The sequence below is a fragment of the Heterocephalus glaber genome, unplaced genomic scaffold, assembly GCF_053883595.1.
Source record: "Heterocephalus glaber isolate CG9 unplaced genomic scaffold, H.glaber_assembly_v1.0 deba00001600, whole genome shotgun sequence".
Classification (NCBI taxonomy): Eukaryota; Metazoa; Chordata; class Mammalia; order Rodentia; family Bathyergidae; genus Heterocephalus; species Heterocephalus glaber.
This window is the reverse complement of record NW_028258372.1, coordinates 29384356-29411485: the sequence shown is the minus strand read 5'-3', so window position 1 is coordinate 29411485 and position 27130 is coordinate 29384356. Positions and strand designations below refer to the sequence as shown.

Here is a 27130-nt window from a genome sequence, read left to right as displayed (position 1 = left end):
TTCTTTCAGAAACTTTAGTTTTAATGTAAGTAAAAGAAAAACAACATAAGAAGTACTAAAACTGTCAAGCTTGTTAAATTGATGTGTTGTAAAACAAAAAATACAGAAAAACCTGATAGTGGTTCAATAAATCTATGATGTCTATTACATACAATGTATCAAGACATGCACACTTTTCCTTTGAAGAACTTTCCATAGGAATTCTCTACTTTTACAGAATCACATCTACCCAAGATTTCTATTAGAGTCTAAATTTCTTTGTGTATCGTTCATTTTTGGCTATTAATTTTATAATTCTTTTTTGTTTATACCATAAGATTTTTAAAGTTGATACTAAATAAAAACATTTAAATATGCAATCATGATTATACATTTTATCTGCTATTTTTTATTGCCATTCATATTATTGTGTCTAAATTCTTACGTAGTCTTTGAAGAAATTTCACCACATAACATAATTTGTATCTTGCCAAAATCTCACCCAGATACCAGGGATTGGTAAAATTAACCTCTGTGATTAAAACATAATTTTACATGTTTACCTTTTACACTATTAGTTGTAATCAGTATTAGTTTTTCTTGCATTTAACTCATAGATAGAATATAGTCTTGTAAATAAGAAAATAACTACTTACTTTCTACTCATAGGTATATGCAACATATATAAATTTTGATAAGCAATGAGATATTTTATAAAAGAAAAGAATGAATAATAGTTTCACCTAAGTTTTCCAAAAATTATTTCATTAAATCTCGAAAACTAAAGGCAGTTTATAATGAATTCAGGAGATTGATTTAATATATGATATATACCTTTAGTATATAAGCCAAAGACAAAACCACCCTAAGGATTTTATAGTTGAATATTTGTGGAATTACATGTGTATTTTTAATAACCACAGAATTAAGTGCTTCTCGAAATCTACAAGCCTGTAATTATGTACACAAAATATAAATATATACATATATAGAGAGATGCCCATATTTATGCTTACACACATATATGATTAAAATTGTAATGCTGTTACTTATTGTTATTACTAATATCCAAATATTCTTCCAATAAATATAATTTACTTCCTATCTTTTATAAAATAAAAACCTGTGAATTTTCATTGCTCCAAGTTACTGTTCAATTAAGTGGAAATGCCCTTAGTATTTTCTAACTACAATTATATTTAACATAATTGAGTTTATTATTGTTTTCATTTCTTTCCATGGTTATGTATGTGTATATTCACAATTACCTTTAAATACATCTTATCCTTTTTGAGGAAAGAATCCAGTTCCATTCTGAGTTCTAATTTTCATTAAAACAAATGAGACAACTCTTGTGGCAGGTTGGTTTATTTTAAATATTCACCTAAATTTTTGTTTAGGTACTAACAAATTAGTACTAATAAGTTAGGTACTAATAAGTTATAGAAGGTACTAATAATTAGTGCTGATGAAATTAACAAGTAAATTATATTGTTTGATTTGAGTTAATGGAATTAGTACATTACACTGGAATTCTTTATGTTCGGAATTATTTCAGTGGTGAATTCCTTTTTCTGACCTACAAAGTTTGAAATTGATGAAATATAATCTCTGATCTTCTTTTAGCACTTATGCTTCAGGAAGGAAAAGAATTTAAGAAATCTGCAGGTTGTCTAATTCAGGTTCTAGGTAATGAAGAAAATATCTCTTATCAGAACAGTGTCCTGCTTTGAATAAGAAGCTTCAAGTCTTGCAAATCTTCTCTTACTCAAATACACCTATATTTTCTGTATTTGTAATAAAACAATCCCCACAAAGCAATCCCCCTGTGATTTAAAGGATATATATATATTCTGTATTTGGTTCATTGCTTATCTTCATATCTTTTATAATATAGATTTTTTGATATATTCTGTTTAGGATTTTCCTCAAATATATTATCATTTCTCCTTTTTGAGATTTGGCTAGGTTTTATTCATGGTTCTATTGTTATAACTCACAGTGATACCATGTATTATATTTTAAAAAATAAGTACAATTTGTTTTTTCAAATGTAAAATTTTTAAAATTTAGTATTTCTAACTAAACTAATTCTGACAAATAGCATTTGATTGATAAAATTTTAAGTAGTTATAAAAGAGTATAGGAAATAAATATTCTGGGTTGAAAGAGTAGGGTTTATTTTTAACAATTTATGCTCTTCACGTATTTTTACTTGTCACTAAGTGATATGCAAAATTAATTATGGTTTCTCTTTGATGTATCTAACATATAGTGCTTTGTAAAAAAATTGTGTGATATTAAATTAGAAATTGTGGATCAGATTATCATAATTTTAATGTTTCTATAGTGTATACGTTTTGTCCAGAATCTATACACTGCATTGTGAATGTATATGATTTTGAAATTAAATATCACCCATGTACCTTTAGTGCTGTCTTAAAGATGATTTAGACATGTTTCAATAGCTTGGTGAGAAAATATTTTTGCAGTAATTATGCAACTTTGCCTTTAGAAATGAATTCTCTGACTCTGTAATTTAATAACATGGAGCTTCCTAAATCATACCTAAATTTCTTAGTACTTTTGGATCTTGCATGAAAAATGAAAATTTGATAAATTTTTCCTCTGGAAGACAAAGACAGTTGTTGGAATAAACACAATCAACAGCATTTGCATTATACGAGATGAAACTAATACTTCTTTTCACATTATTTTTTAAAACACAGGAATTACTTTATATCTCTCCAATTACTGTTAGCAGTTATTTACAATCTTCATTTTTTTTGGGGGGGGGTACTGGGATTTGAACTTGGGACCTTGAGCTTGTGAGGCAGGTGGTGGCACCACTGACCTAAATCCCCAGCCCCTACAATATCCATTTTCTAATAAACATTCTGAAAAATCTAAATTTTGTCTTATCACCTCAAACATTTGCCTTATTACTTTTTAAATGAGACAGAAATAGTGATATTGTATGTCAGAATCAGTGCACTCTACTCAATATCCTGAAAAAATTACAATTATTTTATTATATTTTAAAATTTGCATGATTTTGAAGAGTATTACAAATGGAAAGACTGTATAATCCCAGATCAATGCTACTATCATCAGCCCTTCTGGTCTCATCACAAAAGTCATCTATCGTCTTAATTCAGTTTATGAAACAAATTTTATGAAATGTGATTGCCACAGAATAGTATATAAATTGGATAAAGAAAAATTAAAGTACTTTCTTGGTTACTCTTAGAAATAAATACTTTGTTTTTATATTAACAACAGTATAAAGAATTGAACTTACATTAAAATAACACATAATATCTCAATTAATACTGTCTTAATATCATTCTAAGAAAAATGGTTATTTCTTATTTGATAGTAATATGGATAATTAATAATCAGAGAAGGGCTTTACTGGCCAAATAAACTTAATTATATATAAAACAAATTTTAAAACCTTTATTATTGTAGATGATCTAATTTTTCATTTTATATTTCAACTTAAATAACATTTACCAAAGCCAAATGTGTAGAATCTTTAAATGCAGATATTTACAGACTGTGTAACATAGATTTAAAATTAATATTTCTGTAAAATAAACATATATATGCTTATTAGTAGAATCTTGGTTGAATAACAGCATTAAATAAGAATTATAGTGAGAATATAATCAATGGAATAAAATGCTGTGACTATGTGCAATGTGGTAGATACCTGAATTTCCAGGACCTTAAACTCCTTGCTCCTTTATCTTCTCTCATTTCTAAATTCTTTCCCAAATTTAAAAGTCCAAACACGAGACCTGCTTATTCCTGGTAAAAACACCCTCGTCATTCAAAAAAGATTGCCTACTATTTCAATAGCAACTTTCTTTAGCAGGTAAGGATATAGTCCACTTAGCCCCAACCTGGAGATATGCATAAGCTGATCATGTCTGTGTGACCAGAAGAAATGTTACCATGTCCATAGACAAGTCCGTACTTAGGAATGAGTCCATGCTCATCAACCTAGGTTATATTCAACCTGGCAATTCCTTACAGACATATGTGTCATCATAAAAGATCCTTTTGCTGGTTTAATAGTAGAAGTGACATTTACATTCTTGAGCCAGGATTAGTACAAATGTTCATTCTTTCTCATTGTGAAAACTAGATAACATCTATATTATTATTGAGAGAAAGAAAGTATTCATCATTATGGAAAATGCTATCTGAACACATGGATATCTAAGTACTGTTGTTCACATCTAGAAAAAATTACCCATACTAGATATTTGATCAAATTTATGGCCGTTTTGCAAAAACTTAACCTTTATTTCACGATCTAATAAAACATTCAATTTTAAGGCTTATTTACTGCCTTTTAGCTAAGAAATGCATTTTCTGATTATGATTGGAAAGATATCAAATGGAAGGTTTTTAAATTACAGAATATATTGGAAGATACAGTATGTATTTTTTTGTATGAAAGTTTGGGTTTACATTTTTAAATCATTTCACGTCATACTTCACTTTAAAAATGTAATCATTTCTTAACATAAATGTGATACATCATAGAAGATGGACAAGTTTACCATCAAAATGAGCGAAATCAATTTTACTTATAACCAGATGGCAACATCTGATTTTACATCTTGGAATTCATTGTAGGTAAAGGAGCGTGATCGTCTCCTAAGATTTGTCGGTCTCCTAGGTCTTCCTTCTATCAAGTCTAAATAGATGTCAGATTTCAGAAAACGTGTGTAACTGTCTTGTTCCATGAGCTGATACACTTTGCTTTGTGCAGCATCAAAAATGTGGAGTGTGGGATGAATGATACTCTTAGAAATGATTTCTTTGGTGTAAAAATCAAGATTAACCTGTACAGACAGAAAAAAACAAAACAAAACATATAGTGAGTCTATTTAAGCAGTCACCTTTGAGAACACAGTTCAGGATGGATACAATGTGGTGTATTAGATACTGTGTGCTTGGGTGGCTGTATATACATTTTTTCTCTGTTTGAGGGATCCAGTGATTTATTTTGGGTTGGCAGTTCATTTGACTCCTCTCTCTCTATGCTCTTGGTCTTACTTCTTACTCTCTTAGAACAGCTGAATGTTCCAATGGTATGCGTCATACAGATTGTCAAGTTAGCTCATTCATTTTTAAAGTGGAGAACTGAACTTCAAAGAGGTTAAACTATTTGAATGATGGAAAAGAGTGAGTTTGTGGTGTATCGCAGAGTTGAAGATAACATCATTTGTTAATCCCAGTGCTCATTTCATTATGTTATGATGATTCCCTACACACAAATATATGCTAAAGTATGACTGTCTCTAAAAGACACACAATCTTTAATGCTTTTTATCACAGTACTACTGATATAGCTGGTTCTGATGGTGCTGTGTTTTCAGGTAGGGTCCTTAGTTTCCTCTGGGTAACACAATACAGCTAGCTACTTTTTAAAAAAATGGTATGTATAAGGTTGGTGTTGGGGAAGATGGAATACTACATTGAAAAATAGCAGATTGAAACCTACCAAAGCAAGGAAAATGACTATCATTTCTTGTGGCGCAATTATCTACCTAGATAATGCTACTTTATCAACAGTGTTACAGCTTAGATTGTAAATGTTCCCCATAGGCCCATAAGTTAAGAGCATGATTGCTAGTCTTGGTGATATTGGAAGGTGGTGGAACCTTTAGGAGGGAATCTAACAGAAGGAAGTTAGGTCTTAGGGGCATATCCTTTAAGGGGCTTTTGGGACCCTCTTCTTTCTTGTCCTTCTCTTCTTGCTTCTAAGCTATGAGGGATGCAATTTCTTCTTTCATGTACCTCTACTGTGATGTACTGATTTGCCACAATCCTGAAGCAAAAGGGCCAAGTGACCGTGGACTGAAAACTGACACTATGAGCCAAAATAAACTTTTTTTCCTTTTGGTTGATTTATCTCAGGTACTTGGCACAGAAAACTAATGCAGACAGCATTAACTTATAGTCAAACAACACTTTTAATAGTGACAAACCCTCAGTTTTACCACCTAAATGAAACACATAATTGAAGCAAGATACTGAAATAGTTTTTTCACTTGAACCATTGCAAGTTAGTTGTCATTGTTTCTCCACTTTGAAGTTTTCTTTTGACTTATGCTACAACAGAGAAAAAACTCTTTGTAGAAAAAAATTTTGCACATGTAGACAATATAATAGTACATGTTAATCATGTCTTAATTTCCCTAGCCTTTATCATTTATAAAAATACTCAGTTTCTATGAGAGGTTGCTTTTTAAAGGCATTAATATGAAATGCAATTATTTGTATTGACTTTAATCTAGATGAAAATAACTCTAAGGAGTGACTTCAATTTTACATTTTCTTCCATTGTTATATCTTATAATGTGTCATGTTTTATATATAAATCTATATGAATAATATTTTTGCTTTGAAAAATTCTTTTATGGTAGATTATGTGGGGGTGCAGGTTTGATGAAGGCAAATTTTTCAAGCATTTGAAAACATTTTTCTAATCATCTTTACCTCTTTTGGAGCATCATTCTGTATAAACTTCTTGTATATTGCTTTTGCTTTAAGGATAATTTGTTGAGGTTCCTTGCTTTTCTTGAAATCTTCACAGGCTATCCAAAATTCAATGTTTTCCTCGCTGAATTCGGTTTTAAGAAATCTGGTAAAAACATCCAGTCCATCTACCAAAAAAATATGTTATAAGTAGAAAATATCAATGCCGAGAAGTATACTTCTTGATATTAAGGCGTAACTACAAGTATTAACAGAAAAGCTACGAATTTAATATACCATGGCAGCACACATCTTCACGGTATTCTTGAATGTCCTCTTATAAATTAACTTTAATTTCACAGCTATGAAAGGTAAGCATCATTCCTGTTGAAATAAGGCTAGTATACATAGGTTTACGTCCTTACCTAAAAGTAAGTGGGACTTCTATTATGGATTTCAATTTGTGTCTCTTTTATCCATTTGCCTTCCAGAGTGTGAAGGGTTGTTCTACAGACTCAAAAGATTTTTTCTTTGGAACTCACCATGCCCTGCTTCTAGACAAATTCCCTGTACAAAGACATTTTGTTTTCAGGGTTTCCATAGTTTCCTTTGCCCAAGTACATCCACCAGGACACTCACTCCTTGGTAAGCATGTACTTAGTGGGCAGGGCTTACATTTGTAGACTGGAGTGTCCCTCAAATATCAAAGGGGCCTCCCACAGTGTTGAGATAAACCATGGATGGAAAGAAAAGGGAGTAGACCATATAGAATTAGGAAGAGTCCATGGATTTTAAATTCAAAAGTAATCTTTCAAGTGGTTTACAGAATGTATTTGTCAAAATAAAAAGATGAAATATATCTTTTAGACAGTTGTTAGATTGCTTTATAATGCTGAACCATTTAGACATATAGTATGCAGCTTTTTTTCCTTTTACTCTGAGCCCCATAAATTACAGAGGCAAGTATCAAGTCTTATGGAAGACTGCCTAGACTCAAATTCATATTTATTTTGATATTTGAGGCCTTGAGTTTATTACTTTTTCTTTCTGTGCTTCAGTTTCTCAATATTTAAAAATTAGATTATAATGGTACCTACTTGATAGGGCTACTTAAAAAATTAAATATGTTAAGAAATGCAAATTATATAGAATAGTAACTAGCACATAGTAACTAATGATTTTGGTGGTGGTTGAGATGGTGATAATGATGATGATAAGGATATCCTTGGTGATTATGAGTTACTGAAATCTCAATGAGATAAAGTTTACATAGCTAAAAGGGTGGCAGACTTTGTATTCAAACTGTAAGTCAATCTAACTTTAAATCAACATTCTTTCAACTGTTTTTGATATTATGCAATTTTTCGGCTCATAGGCATTTTTAGAATTAAACTTTAAGAAAATGATAGTGTCACATAAGTAGAGAGAGATCTCATGTACCCTTTATTCAGCTTCTACTGATGTAACAACTTCCGAAGCTGTAGTAAAAGATGACAACTAGGATAATGATATTAATGTCACAACTTACAGAACATTATAAGGACACCTCATTTGTCGTTTTAGAGACATTCTCACATTTCTCCCACACACAACTCCTTCTTAACCCCTGAGAATTATTAATGTGTCTTCTATCGCTATAATTTTGCCAATTCAAGAATATTATATGAATGAAATGATATAGTATATACTTTTGGAATGCTTTTTTATGCAGCATAACTCTCTGGAAATTAATTGGGGTATGAATAGTTTATCTTCATCATTGTATTTAATTCTCTGATAGTTGTATACTACCATTTGCTTAACCATTTTTCTACAGAAGGACGTACAGATTATTTCTAACTTGTTGATGCTGGTGCTATTATTTTATTAAAAATAAACCTGCTGGGGCTGGGGATTTAGCTCGGTGGTTTTGCTGCCTGCTGTGCAAGCGCAAGGACCCGAGTTCAATCCTTGGTACCAAAAATAAAAAAATAAAAAATAAAAAAAAACCTGCTGTAAAAATTTATGTACAATTTTAAATAATGTAATCATAAGCCTTCATTTCTTCGGGATAAATCCTAAGAAGTGAAATTGTTTTGTTTGTGTGGTAGTTACATTATATGAGCATGGAAAGAACAAATAAGTTTCTTATGGACATTCAGATAAATTATCTCAGAGGAAATCACATTCAAGTTTGATTTAAATGATGTTTAGCAATCTTTCTTTAGATTTAGTCTCACTCTCTACTCAGGATCTGTTTCTGCTGTCACAACTAAGTTATTACACAAGGAAATCTCATGATTCCCATCTGGATTTCTCACAGACCCCTCCTTCTACAAATACTCATCTTTGTAGGACTCTGGGGCACCATCTCCAGGTTCACATTGTCTGATCACTTTGTGCAGTGGTGTTTGTTGGTGTATCTTCGCCTTTTCCCCATTAGGTGTGATGCTCTCCAGGACTTGGTTCCTTACCTTCTCTCCTATTCTATTCTTTTCTAGTTTCTCCTTCTCTTCTCCATCCTCCTGTCTTCTCTTTCAACATTTTTTTTCCTGAAAGTATTTTCCTATTCCCTACTGTAAATTATGCACATTGTTGGCATCTGTAAGGAAAATGCAACTACAAGAAAACAATTATGGAAAACAAAATTTCTCTGAGTTCAATTTTGACATTAAGAAAAATTAAATCTCATCACAAGGAATCATCAAAAGAAAATTCTTCCTTTGACTTCAAATATTTCTCCAAATACTGAAATATTTCTTCTTACAAATATAAATCCTTTGATTAACTTTTCTATGCTTGGTCTTTTAAGCTCCTCTGTCTAATTTATCACCCTAAAATATGGTTTCTATTCAATATTCCACTTAAACAATTTTTGCCAAATTGAATTATATTTAGTGAATATTTTTCTTTGATCCATATATTACTTCCCTCTAAAACAATTACCTTGATAAAGATTTCTTTTAAAAAAAATTTATTTTAATATAATTCAAGTGGATATTAATCAAGAAAATATAAAAGCCATTCTATGAAAAAATAAGTTTTCATAAAAATAATTAGAAAATAGCAATGGTGAATACACTGTTATCATGATAGAAAAAATATATTTTCATTTGGTAATCTCTCAGCTTATTTCCTATTAATACTATACCATTCTTTTGCTTAAATCATTTTAAGTATTTACAAAGTATCTCACATTCTGCATAATCTTAACTATTTCTTCCTATTTCACAATATTTTTTATTTTTTTTAGTCTATCTTTTAACTTTTAGTTTCTCATACCAGAGAGACAATGCGATATTTACACGTGTGTTTGATTTATTTCACTTGAGTATGTTCTCAAAGTGAATCCATTTACCTAGAAATGTCTCAAGTTTATCCTTCTTTGTGGCTGAATAGTACTCCATTATATTAAAAAAACACATCTTTTTATCTTCCCAAAAGAATTACAAGTATCATATTACAGTGATATATGTACACCTATGTTTATAGAGGCACAATTTATAATAGCTAAATCTTGGAAACAACCCAAATGCCCATCAACTGATGAATAGATAAAAAGGACTTATTTATTAACATGTACTTGTATTGCATTAAAATAAAATTTAAAAATTCAAAATTTGAAAAAGATTAGTCTGCAATTCTCTTTTATGGCACCTACACTACTGAGTTTCCTCTCATAGCTTTACTGTTGCTTCTATGTATCCTTTTCAGTTTATACTTCATCTTTCTTTTAAGTATCTTTTTGTGGGAAATTATGTCAAATATAATCAATATACTGATGATTCTTGTAACTCACATCCATTCTCCTTCCTGAGCTTCAAAGCTTAGGTGGACCAATATATGGTGAATATTTCCAGTGAATTTCATAGCAAAATGACCATGTCATATTTGAAGTAATCATCTTCACTTCAAACATATTCTGTACATAAGGGTGGATCAAAAATCACAGTGTGTGATTATACACACTATTATAGTAAAAAATATGTCATTAATCCTCCTCAAAATATTTCCTCACATTGAGTACACTTATTCCATCATTATTTCCATTTTCTGAAGCAGTTTTGGAAGTCCTGTTTCATAAATGTCTATGTGTTATGATCAAAACTATGGTGAATGTTGCTGCCAAGTGCCATGCAAAAAAGGGCAGGTTTATAAAAACATGGTGTGTCCTCTTCAATGTATTTCATAGGAACTGGCACTATGCAACTTCTGGCTCTACTCCAAAGTCAAAATGGTCATGAAAGGTAAATGTTTTGAAGGGATTCAGGCAGCCAGGACAGTACAAACTAAAGATGCTTGTGAAAGGGAACTTCCAGGACTACTTCTGAAAGTGGCAAGAACAGTGTGATAAGTGTGCTCAAAAGGAGGGAGAGTAATTTGAAGGAGATTAATGGCAATGTGTCTTTTATTATAATGATTAAAAAATTTAAACATGCACTGTATTTTGTGATAACACTTCATATGTTTCCCATTCCATAACACCATCCACTCAGGCACATAAACCAGAAAGAGCCCTGACACTATCCTCAAGGCTGATGTTTCCCGCATACCTCCATGTAGCGGATAATTAAATTTTGTCAATTGTATGTGTCATAGCCTACATCTTTTTCATTATAAGAAAACTATAACTGCTTTAATCAGACCAGACTCAACTCTTATGTAGATTGTTATAAGAAACTCCTAACCATGACTCTGGCTCCAGGTTTCCCTTGATTCTCCTTCCGTCCTCTCAGTTCACCAGGGTCTAGTTAGTAACATCGCTCTATAGGACAGATTGCATGATGATTCTTCACTGTTTAGAATTTTCCACTAGTGCCCACTTTCATTACCTTCTAAGCTCCAATCACAGAGAAATCCTCACAGTTCCACACATATACCACATGTCTGCATCTCTTAGCTCTAGCTCCTGTTGGAAATGCTGTGCCAGCTTCATCAATCTGATTTCTTCAGTCTAGTTCACATAGTCCATTAACATTTATATTTCAGGTCATCTTATTTGGAAAAATTTCATCATTCCTTGAGGAATAAGTTGGGTGCCCTTTATATATGGGCTTCTAGTGTTCTGGACAACACTTAAAATATCATATTGCACTTTTCTTTTGTCTGCTTTGCTACATTGTGAGATTCATGAGATAAAAACTCCTGTCTAATTTGCCACCAAATTTCCAGTCCCCAATATGAAGAAATCACTGAATAATTGCTTAAAAAAATAAATAATTGGATTGATAATACAATCTAAAATTCTCATAAAAACACAAAGTTTAATTAATTTAATTAAAAATAAAAAGTACACAGTTTCAGAAAATATTTTGTATTATAAACGAACTGTATACATATTATAGACCTATAATATGTATAACAGAAATTGATCATCGGAGCCAGTTAGCATAAAAAGCAAAACAAAACAAAAAATATTTTCTTATTTAAATATATAATTAAAAATACAAATATATGTAATTAAAATATATCAGATTCTTTAAAGAAATCAATCTTTTCCCAAACCTAATGCCACAAAACATTTAATTAATATTCTAATTTTATTCTTGGCAAGCAAATTGTTTTTATGATTTGGCTTCTTTTCTGGATATATAAAAAGTTACAGAAATAGCTACCAGTGACAGTTTTATTTCTTTTTTCTTTTTTTTTTTTTTTTTGGTACTGGGGATCGAACTTGGGTCCTTGAGCTTGAGAGGCAGGCAGGGGAACCACTGAGCTAAATCTCTGGCCCCGACAGTTTTATTTTTTAATCTATATTGCTGAGTTGAAACTCAGCCACAAGAGCTTTGCCTGTGTGAACTATACGAAGATTTGGGCCCTGCCTGGCATGCTAACAAGATGACATCATCAATTCTCAGATCCTGACAGCAGCCGATATGGGCTTCAGCAAAGCCAACAAACCTTCCTAAAGGGCCGCTGTACCTCTGGTATATCACTGTGAGTTATGTAAGCATTCTACATTCTATAGTGCATTCTTAATCTTGGTCATTATTAGATACGTTTATTAGATACATTTTATATTAGATACGTTTATATTAGATATGTTTGTTGTAGACTGAACAAGACATTCATTTGTTGAAAAAGTATTTATTGTACACTATGTTCCAGTCACTGTTCTAGAATACCAACAATTCAAAAGGCAGACAAATTCCCTAATTTAATGTTTGATTTGTAGAGTCTTACCTTAAACAGAAAAAAATATTAGTATTAAATACCGAATATTTCTCTGGTGTGAGAAACTGAAAGTGTAAATAAGGATCAAAAAGCATAATAGATATTATGAAATAGGAAGAAAAGGTCCAAAGGGGAAGGGGAAGTAGGAGGAGTAGGGGAAAGGGAAGAAGGCAATGAAATTAATATGAAAAAATGGAAACAAAGTCTTTGTAAATAGGGAGGGGTGGAGGAGTTGAAGGGACTGGAGGGAAATGGGGAAAAAATAAGAACCATGATAGATTATGTAAAGACACAAATTTCCAGTGATGAATGTCATTATATTGTATAACCAAAATATACTGATAAAATTAATTTTAAACACATATAAAAGAGAAGGGCCATGACAGGGTAACAAAATTCAGACTCACCCTCTGAGGATAAATAGCTATGAAATTGGACAAAAATAAATAGTAGAATGATAGATGCAATTCCATCTATATCAAGGATGACATTAAATTTAAATGGACTAAACACTCCAATTAAAAGTCAGTCAAATTATCAGGGTTAATTAAAAATTAAAACCAGACTATATACTGACAAGAAGAAACTCAGATCAGGGAGATGAAGAAAAAGAAAGAAAATGATACAAAAAGATGTTAATAAAAGAAACCTGAATAAAACATCTAATGTGGCCAGATAAAATGATTTCAAAATAAAAAGTATTTTGATTTCATAATTATAAAATAATCAATCACTAATAGTATATAAGAATTCCACATATGTATAATCTTAATCCAGAGTTTCAAAATATATGAAGCAAACCAATTGAACTAAAAATAGAAAAAATTATAATTATAGGTACAGATAGTAACTCAGCTCATTAATTGATAAAAAAAGTAGAATATCAGTGACATATAAAATGTGAAAAACATTTTTAACTAAGTCAACCTAATTGACAATTATAAAACACTCATCACAGCTTTTCAAGTGCAGAAGGACGGTTATCAAAGATACATTACATTCTAGAACATAAAATGAGTCATACATTTATTTTAAAAGTTTGATATCATAAAGAGTACATCTTTTCTAGTAGGGGTTCTGGATTAAAACTTGACACTCATAACAAAGCTAAAAGGGCCCCTTGAATATTTGAAAATAAAGCAAAGAAGATCAAAGAACTCAAGAGGAAGTTAGAAATTATTTACAATTAAACTACAGTAGAAGTATAGCACATTAAAATGTGTGGAATGTACCTTCATTGGTGATTAGAGGGAAATTTATTGCATGAAATGTTACACTAGTAAGAGAAAAATGTCATAAAAATAAAGATCTAAATTTCCATTTTAAGAAGTTTGAGAAACAAGAACAAGTGGAACTCACATTAACTAGAATGCAAATGGATAATAAAAACAAAAACAACAGAACTCTTTGTCACAGAAAAAAAAACTAGAAAGAAAATTACCAAAGTCAAAGTTCTTTGAAAACATTAATAAAATCCCTTAAAAGCCTATTTTACATTACAAAGAAAATCAGGGATATTACCAGAGATTTTACAGATATTACATAAATACTAAATGAATGTTCTGAATGACTTTATGTCAATAAATATAATAAGAAAAGAGAGAATTACAATAAATTATAAAGCTCACTCAGGAAGAAAAGGGGCAAAGGGGAGGGGGCAGTGGGAGGGTAGGGGAAAGGAAAGAAGGGAATAGAATTAATATGAGAAAATGAAAAAATGGAAACGAAGTCTTTGTAAATTGGGAGGGATGGAGGGGTTGAAGGGAGGTCAGGGGAAGGGGCAAAAATAAGAACCAAGAGAGTAAGTAAAGGTGCATATCTCCAATGATGAATGTCATTATATTGTACACCTAAAATGTACCAATAAAAGGTTATACATAAAGCCCACTCAAATTGACACCAAAAGAAATTTAAAAGTCTAATAGCATACCTCAATAAACAAGTAGATTTCATTTTTTTAAAAAAAGCCTCTTCAAACAAACAAACAAACAAACAAATAACAATACAACCTTTTGGCCTAGGTTTTGTGAATTCCATGAAACTTTTAAGAAAAAATTCTAATCTTTTATAATTTCTTCTAAAAAACAGAGAAGGAATTGTTTCTTTCCATCTCATTTCATGAAGCTAGGATAACTCTAAAACCCAAATATGATATATATATCATTTTCTCTTCCCTGCAAATAAGACGAACAAAAATAAAAGAAAAAGAAAACTATTATATAGCAATATTTCTCATGATAACAGGTGCAAAGATTCTGAAATAATATTAACTCCAGCAATTTTTAAAAGAGGAAGTAGATATTCTGGCAGTAGGGCCAAAAAATTCTGGAACAAAAAGAATTTATAAATTTTTATGTCTGCACAACTTATTTTCAGGTATATTTCCATTTCTTATATTATACTGTGTAGAACTCTTCTTTATAGAGTCCCTAAATAATGAAGCAAGAAGAATAAATTTCTTTTGGTAGAATGATGGCAGTAACAGAAAAGTTTTATATTTTTTGCATGTTTTAAAAATTTAAGAGTTCTCAGTCTATATTACCTCATTTAATTTGTTTTCAACAGCTGCCTAAAATATATCCTAAATTCTTATATGGATGGAGAAACTAAATTTCAGGTAAATGTAATTGCCTAGATCTCCCTTTTCAAAAACTATGGAAGTTTATTTACTCAGGAAGATAATATTTCTTGTAGTGGACAGTATAATAGCCCTAAGATCCATAACCTGTGAATATATTGCCTCATATGTAAAAGAACTTTGCAGATTTGACAATGGCTAAGTACCTTAAGATGAGATTATCTAGGTAGATCAAACCCAACCACAAGTCCAGAGATGCTACATAAGAAAGACTTGACACTGGTTGCCGGCTTCAAAGATGGGAAAGGAAGACATGAAGCATAGATGTTGTGAATTCTAGAAGGTGGGACTGACCCTATATTTGCATCCAACAAGAGAATGAAGAACTTAGTGTAAAACTCTGAAGAGCTTAATTCTGTGAGTGACCTGAAATATCATGGAAGACATTCTCCCTTGGACCCTCCAGAAAAGATGACAGCATGCTAAAGCTTTGATTTTATTCTGATGGTAGGCATAGTGGACTCCAGAACTACAAAACTGTTAACTAATAAATGTTTATTTTAATTACTAAAGTTTAGGTTATGTCTTCTAGCAGGAAAACAAAATTAGTACAGTCCTCAAATTACACTTTATATATCATGATTTATTTCTCCTGTAAATAATATTAGCTCTATTTGTCATGAAGTAGCAGTTTTTATGTTGTAAGCAATATTTTAAATATGATAAAGTTTCAGGAACTTAATGTGTAAGAAATTAACAGTAAGAAAAATATGTGACAACCACCAAATATCTCCAAGCATCAGTGGACGGGACATCTCTGATCCCTACCACGACACAGGTTTCTTCTACCTCAGTGCTTTCATTAGAGTTTTCACTGGGGAAAGTGGAGGTTCTGCTACTTCTTTTCCTCGCCAAATTGTCCTAAGCCCCAGAAGTTAGTAGTTAATGAGCACAAGATGCCAGTGAAGAAAGTAGGGAGAAGAAGAAAGATTAGGCCCAACAAGATTTGAGAAGCCATTTTACAGCTATAAGTAGCTTGAAGAACTTATCTACAGTTGTTAGAGGCGGGTAAATTAATTCCAACTCTAGCACAACCATCATATGGAAGTGTTCCTGGAGCCAGCAAGCTCTGATTATTAAGAAGCATCAAATGTGATCAATGTGAGTGATATTTATTACTCTTCTTATTTCTGTAGCTCAGTTAGTGTATTATTTTCAAGATTTATTTCTCACATGAACAGTATGCTTTTTCTCAGAATGTAAAAGGGAAACATAAATGTCAATGATTCTTTCAAGCATTTTGATACATAGCAGATTTCCTCCAAATACCTAAAAACATATAGGTTTTTCAGTGTAAAGTTAATGGTCTTTTTCTAGTTTTAGTGTTTTTAAACCTAAATAGCTGCCAAAATAAACAATAGGGAGTCAAACATGCTGGTTTTACCATGGTTTATTAGCAATAAGTACCCATAGAAATGTTTGCTAGTGTGTTCTTGTTTGATTTTCCTTCCCATGAGTCCTTACACCACATGCATCTCAGTGCCTGAATTTGTAAAAAAAAAAAGAAAGAAGCAGTTTATGTCATTACTATTATCCAAGAGAAAGTACATTCTTTTAATTTTTGAAATTTAATTGCCATATCCTTTCAAGATTTTAGATGAAATGAGTTTTATGATGATAATTTGAAGAAGTAGGCTTAATAAGAATCAGGTAGCTACTGATTGATAATAGCTTGAAAAAAAGTCTTATTTTCTATTTATGTAAATTTGAAAACGTTTTATTGCCTAGTCAGTTTGGTATTACTTTCTTTTTGTCTTTGTTTCTCCTCTACCTTATTCTGCAATAATTCCTGAAGGAAATAGGAGACTAAGGCAAAACATCATTTTCAACTTCGAAACTGAAGTTAATAGAATTTGAAATGTGGGGCATGTTTAGGTCTGTAAAAGGAAAACCACATCAAAAACAACCAGTTCTGCACCAAATGGCTTGATTCCCTTGATAAATACTTGTTGTGATTAAAAATATAGCTGCTTAGCACCTTCTTACTTCCTCTTTCAAATTTCTAAAATGTTTGCCCTTTTTCTCCAAAATTAATATCTGTTCTTTATTAGTTTGTAATCTAAAATTAACATACATACCCACATATATATATTTATATAATCTCTTAATTTGTCTCTAATAATCATTTTCAGAACTGATAGGTTCTTCATACTTTCCTAATAGAATTCTAAAATTTCTTACTGCAGGGTCAGTATGTTGATATGCATTACTTGGTAATTGCTATAAACTAGACTTTTGTAGAGAATTTCTTGGCTAGATATTAGGAAATAATTGAGGAAAGACCAAAAGGATTATGAAAACATTTCTAGATAACTCAAATTTAAAAATCAAAAAGTATTATTATGAAAATTTGCTCTCTATTGATATTAAATGTGTATCACTGGGAATTTTCCATTTGTTTATTCCACAATAAGAATTTAGGTTGTTCTTAGTTGGTCTTGTTAATATTTAAATAAAAATTGAAGCAAAGTTGACAAAATAAAATATCTGTTATATTTTAATAAGGGAATATTCTGGTCCAGGTCAGATCTAGTAGGAAACCAAATATTTATATATTTTGTTTATGCAAAAAGTTGCATTGGCCCCAGTGAAGAACTATTTAATTTCAATTTATTTTATCCATAAGTCATATATAATCATGTATAGATTGAACAAATTTTAATATCAAACTATTCCTAAAATGAGCTAATAAATAATTGTGATAATTTAAGAAAAATATAGTCATTACTTTCCTCTTAAAAGATTTCAGTTATAATAAAACATTTTGTAATAATACCTGAAAGGAATTGTCCATAATCCAGACAACTGAAATTATTAATTATTAAAAATTTCTTTCTCTTATTTATGAATCACCTAGTATGAATATGAGGACTGTGTTACATGCATGCATGAAATAAAATTAATTGTAATAGTTAAAATTTTTGAGTGTCTGCTAAGGTCTCCAGACATTAGTATCTTTTTTTTATTGGAAAAATTCTATTTAGTTTTTTGCATCAGCCCTATGGAGTACAGTACATCTTGCCATACTTTACAGTCTTTACAGTTGAAGCAGTTGATGTTCAGAAACTTAAGTTGCTCTACATCTTACAGCTGGTGAAATGAGTGAACCTAGATTTATCTTGCTTAAAACCCTGAAACATTTATCACTAAACTGCCATGAAGATGGCAAAGGCTTTACTGTTAAAGAGGTTGGAAATTAATAGGCAAAACAGGCATATATGTACCAAAGACTGAAGAAGGGTAATTACACTCATTTTGCTTGGAGCAGCAGAAGAAAGTCAACTTGCAAGGAATTCAAATAGAAGTCTTCTAAATAATAGCCTAAGCATTATATCAAATGTAGTCCTTTAATAGTTTACAGTTCAGGACTGTTGAGCCTGCACCAGCTGCTGCTCTCTGGAATATTATTCCAGCCTTTTGTTAGCAGAGTTAGTCTTGAGTTTGATATAGATATTCAAAATGAAGCCAGAGTGCTACTATGAGGAAAAGTGCCATTTTTGTGCTTCTCTGTTCATGATATATGAACCAAAATGAATGTATTTTGTTGGGATAATACAAATATAACAGTGAAAAATGAATACTAATTCAAGAAATGAGTAAAAGATAAATGAGGTGTTCATTTATTTAAAATTTTAAGTAAATTGCTTTTAAAAAAAGTAATATGCAATGTTGTGTAAGATTATCCCAGTGCATTTATTACTTTCTGTTTCTCTTCCTCACTTTGGACAACCACGTTAAGTCAGGTCACAATAGAACCATTTCTTACACACGGCAGTGACTTACTACACAGCACTTCAAAAGGCTGCAGTGGTGAAAGCAGCTGCCAAAGCGCTCGACAGACCTGGGGTTAGAATTCAACACCGAAAGAAGCTGGCTCAATGTGTCATACAAACATGAAATCCTTGTAATTGCATGTTTCTAAATTGAAACTCTGGCATCTGTTGGAGTTTTTTCTGATGCCAACAAACCAAATGAAACAAAAAGTTAAGAAACTTTGAATTTGGAAGCCCAAATACTGTATAATGTCCTAAGTGCTAGACAGTTTGTTAGGCTTTGCAGCTCTGACCTGCCATAGAATGTGTTATTTCTTTTGCAATAATGACTTATTTACAAGATGCTTTTCCAATTAAAAGTGAATTTACTTATTTTAATCCTTTAAAAAAGAAAATGTTTTCTATAGGTCAGCTTGCTTCAGAAATTTAACTTGTAGAACATTAGAATCCTCAGAGAATTGCTAATTGGTTAACTGAAATTGGCAAGAGTGACTTGAAAAGCCACAAAGTGAAAAGTATAAGGGGAAGTACTCATCTCCTTCCCTAAAAATGAGGTATGCATTTCTTTTCAGACCTTCAAAGACAGTAATGAGTATTTTCTGCAGTGTAGTCAATCCGTATATTTTAACCAAGGTTGTATAATGACATACAGATTCCACTCCTACCCTTATATATTGTGTGAATTGTTCTCAGGAATATATTTATGAGAGCTACAATTAAAAGTGCAGTAAGTCCAAATGAAAATCTTTAATAAAAGTCAAAAAATATTGGTATTATTTGCAAGGACTGTGAAAAAGGATGCACAGAAAAAGCGTAACAATAATGTAGTAGTGCAAAGGTTTTCTCATTGGTAAAGACTCTTTTCATAGCCAATAGCATTCTCTTTCAAATCCTCAATTATCACCTGAAACAGGAACATCTCTATCTATGCATCAGTCACGCTTTCATATTTTAGGTATGCACCTACAAAACTCTGCAGAACTTCTGATATGGCTTCCCATCAACTAAACAAGTTCAGACTGCATCCTGTTACTGTCTCACATGTCTCATCCTTCCCATTCTATTTCTCATCTATAACAAGAAACATGTTATCAATATGCCAATAAAATCTAGAGATTTTTTGTTCATCCTTTTTGTTGCTTATTCCTTCATCTTCATCTTCAAGTTCTACATAATTCATATACATTCAGTAATTTGGAAAGTTTTCTTTCCGCAATGCTTCTTACTTCAAAGGAAGTTTTTATATTTTAAGAGTATTAGAGGTAGTCCAATCATAGCATTTAACTTTCCATCCAAGAGACTTAGTTTTTGAATGCACAAAGTCTCCCAAAACCTGTCACCAATTTGATTTTCAAATATTTTTCTTCATTAATGTCTGCTTCAATAAAAGTGAACTGCTTGCTTTTTCAGATTATATAAAACTTTCTTATTTCTCTCATCATTTTTCATGCTATTTTCTCTGATCAGGAATGACTTTTTCTTCTGCCTGTTGAATTCTTGCATGCATCTGTTTAATCTCATTTAGTGACTTTCTGAAGTCTACACAATATGTTGCAAATTCTATAGCACTTTAAAAACTACCTAATTATTTAAAAAGTTATGTATTAGTTAATGGTATTATTTTGCCTTCAAAGATGCCTTACACAGAACCATATACATATATGTATATAAATAAACACAGATGTATACATAGTATAAATATATAATATTTTATTTGGATTTATTTCATATATTCAAAGTGATAACATTTATAAAGTTACTCATTAAGAAGACTGATGAAGTCTCAATTTGAAATTGATCATGAATGGCAGATATAGTCTGATACTGGTTCTCAATATATTAGTACTCTATTTTTGTCATGTAGCACTTGGAAATTACTAATGTATATATATAATTTTAAGTTATAACATTTTATGATTCATTTTGTAACTTCCAATAAATATAGCAACAAATGAGAATCTTAGAAAATATGTCTTACTAGTGCATAAAAACAAGTGAAGGTAAAAGTTATTGCTGGATTCATTGTGTTAAAATTCATTATATAACATGCTTGAGTTAGTTTTTTAAATACATATTTTCTTGAAGAAAAGATTTAAATTTATAGAAGGTATGAAGATAGTATGGGGTTCCCATATACCTTACATTCAATTTTTCCTTGTAATTGATATATTATTGATATGGTACATATGCTATTATGAAGAATCCTACTTTGATATATTAACATTAACTAAAATCCATACTGTATTTATTGAAGTTTACTTCTCTATGTAAGTGCATTAAACTAAATGAATTATATTTGAATAAAATTGTAGAATTATTAAAATACCTCCCTGGATAATTTCATTTCTGTGGAACACAACAAAAATCAGTTTTTTCTCTTTTGGTTTCATTGGTCTTATCTGTCATCCTAAGTCTACTCTCCCTTCTTCAAATAATGTTTATTGATAAAGAGATGCTTCATTTTTAATTCTTTAAATAAATAACTTTGCTTAAAGCCTCATGCTTATATTGCTCCCTGCTTGTATGGTCTCTTTTTTCTCTTTTTCCAGCTACTGGATTTTGATTAATCCCCTAAAACACAGGGTAAGAACCTTCTATTCTGTGGTTCCATTCCTAAAGATGCTAAAAGTCAGTCTATAGAGGTTTTAATATTGTCTTTTTTTTTTTGTACTGGGGATTGAACTCGGGACCTTGCACCCATGAGGCAGGCGGCAGAACCACTGAGTTAAATCCCCAGCCAATTTTTATCAAATGAAATACCCAAATATATATATATACTAACACTCACACACGCACACACACACACACAGGTATATATGTATGTATATTGAAATTGAATTTAACCATTACAACTATGAGCATTTTAGGCAATTATTGTAGACTTTATAATTTAATATTACAATTAGCATTGCTATGAAAATAGATTCAATAAAATAAGTAACATAATTTCTTAAGCCCTTTAATCATAAGAGATTATATTCATGTTAAAGTGTTGATTTTGTTACTCAAATGACCTCATTTTGATTTAAATTGCTAATAGTTTACAGCTCTTTAATATTTCTACCAGTAGAGAAAAGAGTATCACATTCCATTTTGTCTATTTGATTTTGATTTCTACTAAACAAAAATAATTACAGAATGTCACATAAAGTTTCTTCTTTCTTTTTTCTTTTTGGTAGAACTAACAATCTTGCTAAATCTTTCTTCACTTTAGATAGTGGAAGTATGACAAAATTGTTGCATAACAATGCATTAAATGAAAGTAATAAATCCAGTTCACATGTGGATTTCAATTGAAATTTTAACCCTCTAGCTCAATATTATACAGCTAAAGTATATTGGAAATAGAAAAAGGTTTGTAAACTTGTTAGTAATTATTAGTTTTCCTTGTAGCAGTAGTTATTGACATTTGTGTAGTAGCTAACTTTTATTGGTTTCATATTCATCATCTCATGTAATCCTGACAGAAATCCATTTCTATTGCAACTAAAAACATTATCTTTATTTACAGCTGAGGAAACTGAAACTCTGAATGATTAGGGGGTTTGACTAAGACCTTACAACCATTTATGTTGCAGAAGAAAACAAGAAATAAAATCTCAAAGGAACTCTGGAATAACGTCTTCCTAGAAACAAATTCAATTTCGTTATGTGAGCACTTAATATTTTCCAGATTACATGCTAGATTTGATGATGCAAAAAAATCTTGTTTCCTCTGATATCTAGTCAAGTTGTTTAAAAAATGTAATTCTACGTTTTTGGTCATTTTTCTCCTTGTTCTCATTAGTAAAGATACTAAAGAGCAGTGATATACCGAAATGTTGCATGTAGAAGATTAAAACAAAACAAATTTGGAGACATGAATTATGGAGAAAAATTTATGTAGGTTGCTGTAACTAACCTATTATGTCCATAATTGGGGCTGAAATAAAACAGTGGTAGCAGGAGAGTGACGATAACCCTGTTCATAATAGCCAGAATATAGAATCGAGCTAGATTTCCATTCATGGATGAATAGATATATAAAATGTGGTACATAATGAAAACTGAATAGCATGCAGCAATAAACAAAAATGGAATCCTGTTATTTGCAGCAATATGGAAGGAACAGAAGGATGTTATGTCGACTCTGGCACAAATACATATATTGCATGATCTTATCATATGAGAAAACTAGATAAGTTTATCTCTTAAAAGTAGAAAGTAGAGAGTGTTTACCAGGGACAAACAAGGGTAGGGAAGAACAGAAGATGGAGAAAGGTTGTTTATTCATTACAGAAATATAGGGAGGAGAATAAGTTCTAGCATTTTATAGTACAGCAGGATGACTATAGTTAATGATAATTTATTATGTATTTTAAAATAGCTTAAAGAATGGATTTTGAGTGTTTCCAACAGAAAGCAATAATAACTGTTTGATATTATATATAGTCTAATTACCCTGGTTTGACATTACATATTATATTTGTGTGTTAAAATAACACACCATGCAACATAATTATGTTAAATTATTATGTATTAATTAAAATAGTGAAAACAAGACAATTAAAATGGCACAGGTTTGACATATATATATATATATATCAAGAATTTTCATCAGAAACAATTACAGGAAATGAAGAAAAGTGTGTACTTGAGGAAAGCTATTTAAGGTACTCTTCCTCAAAATAAGGAGTGGCAATGGTACTAAGGTAAAATAAGAAGGAGGGAGTATAGTGTTACATTTTTATCAGTGCAAGCTTCATTTCTTACCACTACTCTCCATTCTCATTTATTATACCCTTATCTAAATTAAAAATTTGATTTCTCTATCTGTATTTTTCTTTCTTTGAGTCAATATTAGAATTCAGAAGCAGACATCTATTACATTTGGAAAGGGAATATTTTCAGAGACAATCAGCAGGAAGAGAATTTTTATGCCAGTAAATTCAGAAAAATATCACCAACACCATGTAGAAAGTTAAACAATAAAGCAGGAGAAAATACAGAAAATAAAGACAGACAAGAAAAGTTGGTGTTTCATTAAATGGAGCAAGGTATTTGAGGCTGAATTACAAGTACTTCATTTCCAGCTTCTCTGGCATCAGAACTACTTCTCCCAGCACGCAGCTTAGCATGTGAAATCCACTGGACACTGCTATATACAGAAGTGAGAGAGTCGACTAGCCTCATCTTGGGACAGTCTGGAGAAGAGCTTGAAAGTAATTTGTGCTTCAGAACAAGAATTTGTGAAGGAACAGGAAAAATTTGCAGTGCAAACAAAAGCTGTGTGCTTGTGGAGGAGGAGGTAATGAAGTATTGCTTTTCAGCGGACCAGTTCATGCCAGTATGGAGAATAATAAATTGTGTGGTTTCCCATTACCTACTCAGTACAAATTGTCAGTTTTGCTACTTGAAGGAAATCATGGACTTAATAAAGAGAAACTTGTTGGTTTGCCTGCTACCTGTACAAACTGACTAAATTATCAATCCAGGCAGCCTGCCTTCTAAACCAGTCTATCGCACTGTGCGAGGGTCACTTAGGGACTCAACTCTGTCCTTATCCTCCATCTAGTATACAACGCTCTACCTTAAATACAGACCCAGTTCTCAACATTTCTACAAAATTCTGCTTTAAAAGCTTTTTAAAAAACCTATTTTCCTAAATGTCCACAAAGGAGTTACTTTACATTTTTTGATCAATTAGCATTAAAAATAATATTGGTCACTTGCTAATCATAGATAAAATAGAAAATCTTTTAAAATTGAGAAAAATTAAACACTTTGAAATTTCCATGATACAAAGAAATAACGAATATTTCATCAATAATGAGAAAATTTAAAAATGTCTTCCATTAGCTATTTTGTTATTTAGTTACATCTTTTGATCTGAAACTCAGATTATTGTAACCGATCATATAAAATTTTATGACTGTTTTGTATAATTGCATGCATACTTTGTTAAATTTTCAACTAAAGAATAAAGTATTTGGTGCAAATGTCACTAACCTCTATGGGAAAGCAGTTTGTCAAATGATTCACCCCATTTCACTGCTTCTTCAGGGGAGACACTGTTCAAGAAACAAAATGTTTTATAATGGAGCGTGCAGAAAGTCTGTTTATGAATCTGTTCAAGCATATGATATATTACTGCTCTTTTCAGCTTTTTACAGGGTTTGTATTTTGATTTTTATATCATGAAAGTCAGAATTATATTAGAAACTTTAAAATAATTGGTCAATTTTCTTTTGAAATTTGCCTATTGAACAATGTGTTAACACTATGGATTTCCTCATGGGTGTAATTTTTAAAGGAAGAAGATAATTATCCATTAAACAGCTCTGGAGCAAATAAAAATGATTCAGTAAACTATCTTTAATTCAACAACAATGAAAACCTAAACTTATAAAATGTATCCCTCAGTCAAACTTTTTTCCTGCAATTTCCTTGAAGCTCTAACCACAGTATGCTGCAAGTTTTTTTTTTTTTCAACAGATACAGGAAGTTTAACTAAAGAAGTATCAAAAGGATATGAAATATAAAACATTTAAAAAAATTCAACAAATATTTTAGTGATGTTGATAATGTAGGAAGTTGAGTGTTTTCCTGGTCATATTCAAAATTGGAAGATTTGTAATAAAATAATATCCAAAGCTAAGGCTATTCTATTTTGTTTGAATTAAATGATAAGAATAGAAAATATCCTTTATTTCTGCATTATTAAACTGCATTTTCAAACAACTGAGGAAAGAGATGAGTTCTTTTCTATGACATTTCACTGTGAAAAGATATTAATATAACAGCTTATATAAAGTAAAATATAGTGTTTAAAATTGACATGTATATGTTTTAAAGACCACATTTAAATATTCATATAATTATTTAATTCAACCTATGTTTTTAAATTTTAGAATTAGTCCTAGTTTATCAAACTGAGATCTCTTATTTTCCTTATTTCACTATGTAAATTCCAATAAAATATAAATCCCCTATTTCCTCTTTTCTCAATCTTTAATTGCAGAATTAGCAAAATCTCCCCCTGAACATCAAAAGTTAATCACCTCGTTTCTTTGGCCAAAGGCCCAGATCTACTGGAGTGGGTCTCTTCATGTAACTCAGCTTTCTCAACAAGAAGACTTAGCCTGTTTCTTTTTTCCTTAGCTCTGTAAAAAACAGCACTAGCTTCAGAACAATTTATGTGAAATGTAAAATTCCCTCTTCTGCCTACCAAACAAGTGTGGAATTGGTAAATACCCACCCACATACTCACAAATACACCCCCCACACGCACATTCACAAACCTTTTTGAATAATATTTAAATGTTACGTTTGCAGAGGAATTAGGAAAGCATATGTTAAATGTTTCTTTTAGCTTCAGGACAGATAAATACTTGAGATAATATTTCAGCCAAGATTATTCTTGTTCTTTGTGTGGGTAAAATTGTCATACTTTAAAAAAATGAGAATACTTTAGATTTAAGAGTTCTTCACTCCTAATAAATTTTAAAAGTTATTTTTCTTTCTGCACTGGAACAATTAATATATTTTCAACCACATATTTCAAAAGTAAGTGCTAACAAATAATTTAACATCAATCATGTTTTTAAAAGCATAAGACAGATTTAAAAATTTATAGTTTTACCTGATTTTGGCCTCTTTGCTTGTTTCTTCTTTTCCTGTACCATGTATGAGCTTGAAGAAAATTTTTTCTTTTGATTCACACATATTTAAGTGAGAAAACTAATGATGTTTCCATTTTTTACCTCCAAAATAAGGAGACATCTAGTTTACTACATTGTTCTCTAGTTCATGGGTTAATGCTATACCATAGTTATAAATGGAAGAATAAAAAGCTGTCTCAACTCTATCAGTAGTGCTCACACATACACGCGCACACACACACAGACACACACTCACACACACACACACACACACCAAGTCAAGAGCTGTGTTTCTGTCTGTGCAAGAATGTAGAACTGAGGAACTGAAGTACAATTTTGACCTTAGCTATTTAGGGAAATGATATTACACATTTGCAAAATGACTCTTGGTCTCCAAGATAAAGACTGGTATTACCACAGTGCAACTTCTCTTTCAAGTTTGTGTAACC

At 31.0% G+C, this 27130-nt stretch overlaps 1 protein-coding gene across 3 annotated transcripts; it reads right to left on the bottom strand.

Annotated features, from left to right (window-relative positions):
• Positions 1–27016, bottom strand: Rgs18 (regulator of G protein signaling 18). 3 transcript variants are annotated; one of them, XM_021242917.2, is made up of 5 exons: positions 26663–27013; positions 26082–26183; positions 25030–25091; positions 6499–6665; positions 1–4838 (listed from the first exon to the last, which is right to left on the bottom strand). In XM_021242917.2, exons 1-5 carry the CDS (start codon positions 26743–26745, stop codon positions 4581–4583), a joined length of 672 nt encoding a protein of 223 aa, XP_021098576.1. In that variant the 5' UTR covers positions 26746–27013; the 3' UTR covers positions 1–4580. The 3 variants fall into 3 exon arrangements, with proteins under 3 accessions (XP_021098576.1, XP_012934359.1, XP_087049942.1); XM_013078905.3 differs by lacking the exon at positions 26082–26183 and having other exon boundaries at positions 26663–27014; XM_087193816.1 differs by lacking the exons at positions 25030–25091; positions 26082–26183 and having other exon boundaries at positions 26663–27016.
• Between the last annotated feature and the right edge of the window lie 114 nt (positions 27017–27130).

Excerpts from the sequence above, each read along its gene's own strand:
- Rgs18 (XM_021242917.2), bottom strand. The coding sequence starts at position 26,745 with ATGTGTGAATCAAAAGAAAAAATTTTCTTCAAGCTCATACATGGTACA. Across the intron at positions 26,184-26,662 it reads AGCAAAGAGGCCAAAATCAG|AGCTAAGGAAAAAAGAAACA; the intron begins GTAAAACTATAA and ends TGTTTTTTACAG. Across the intron at positions 25,092-26,081 it reads CCTTTGGCCAAAGAAACGAG|TGTCTCCCCTGAAGAAGCAG; the intron begins GTGATTAACTTT and ends TTTCTTGAACAG.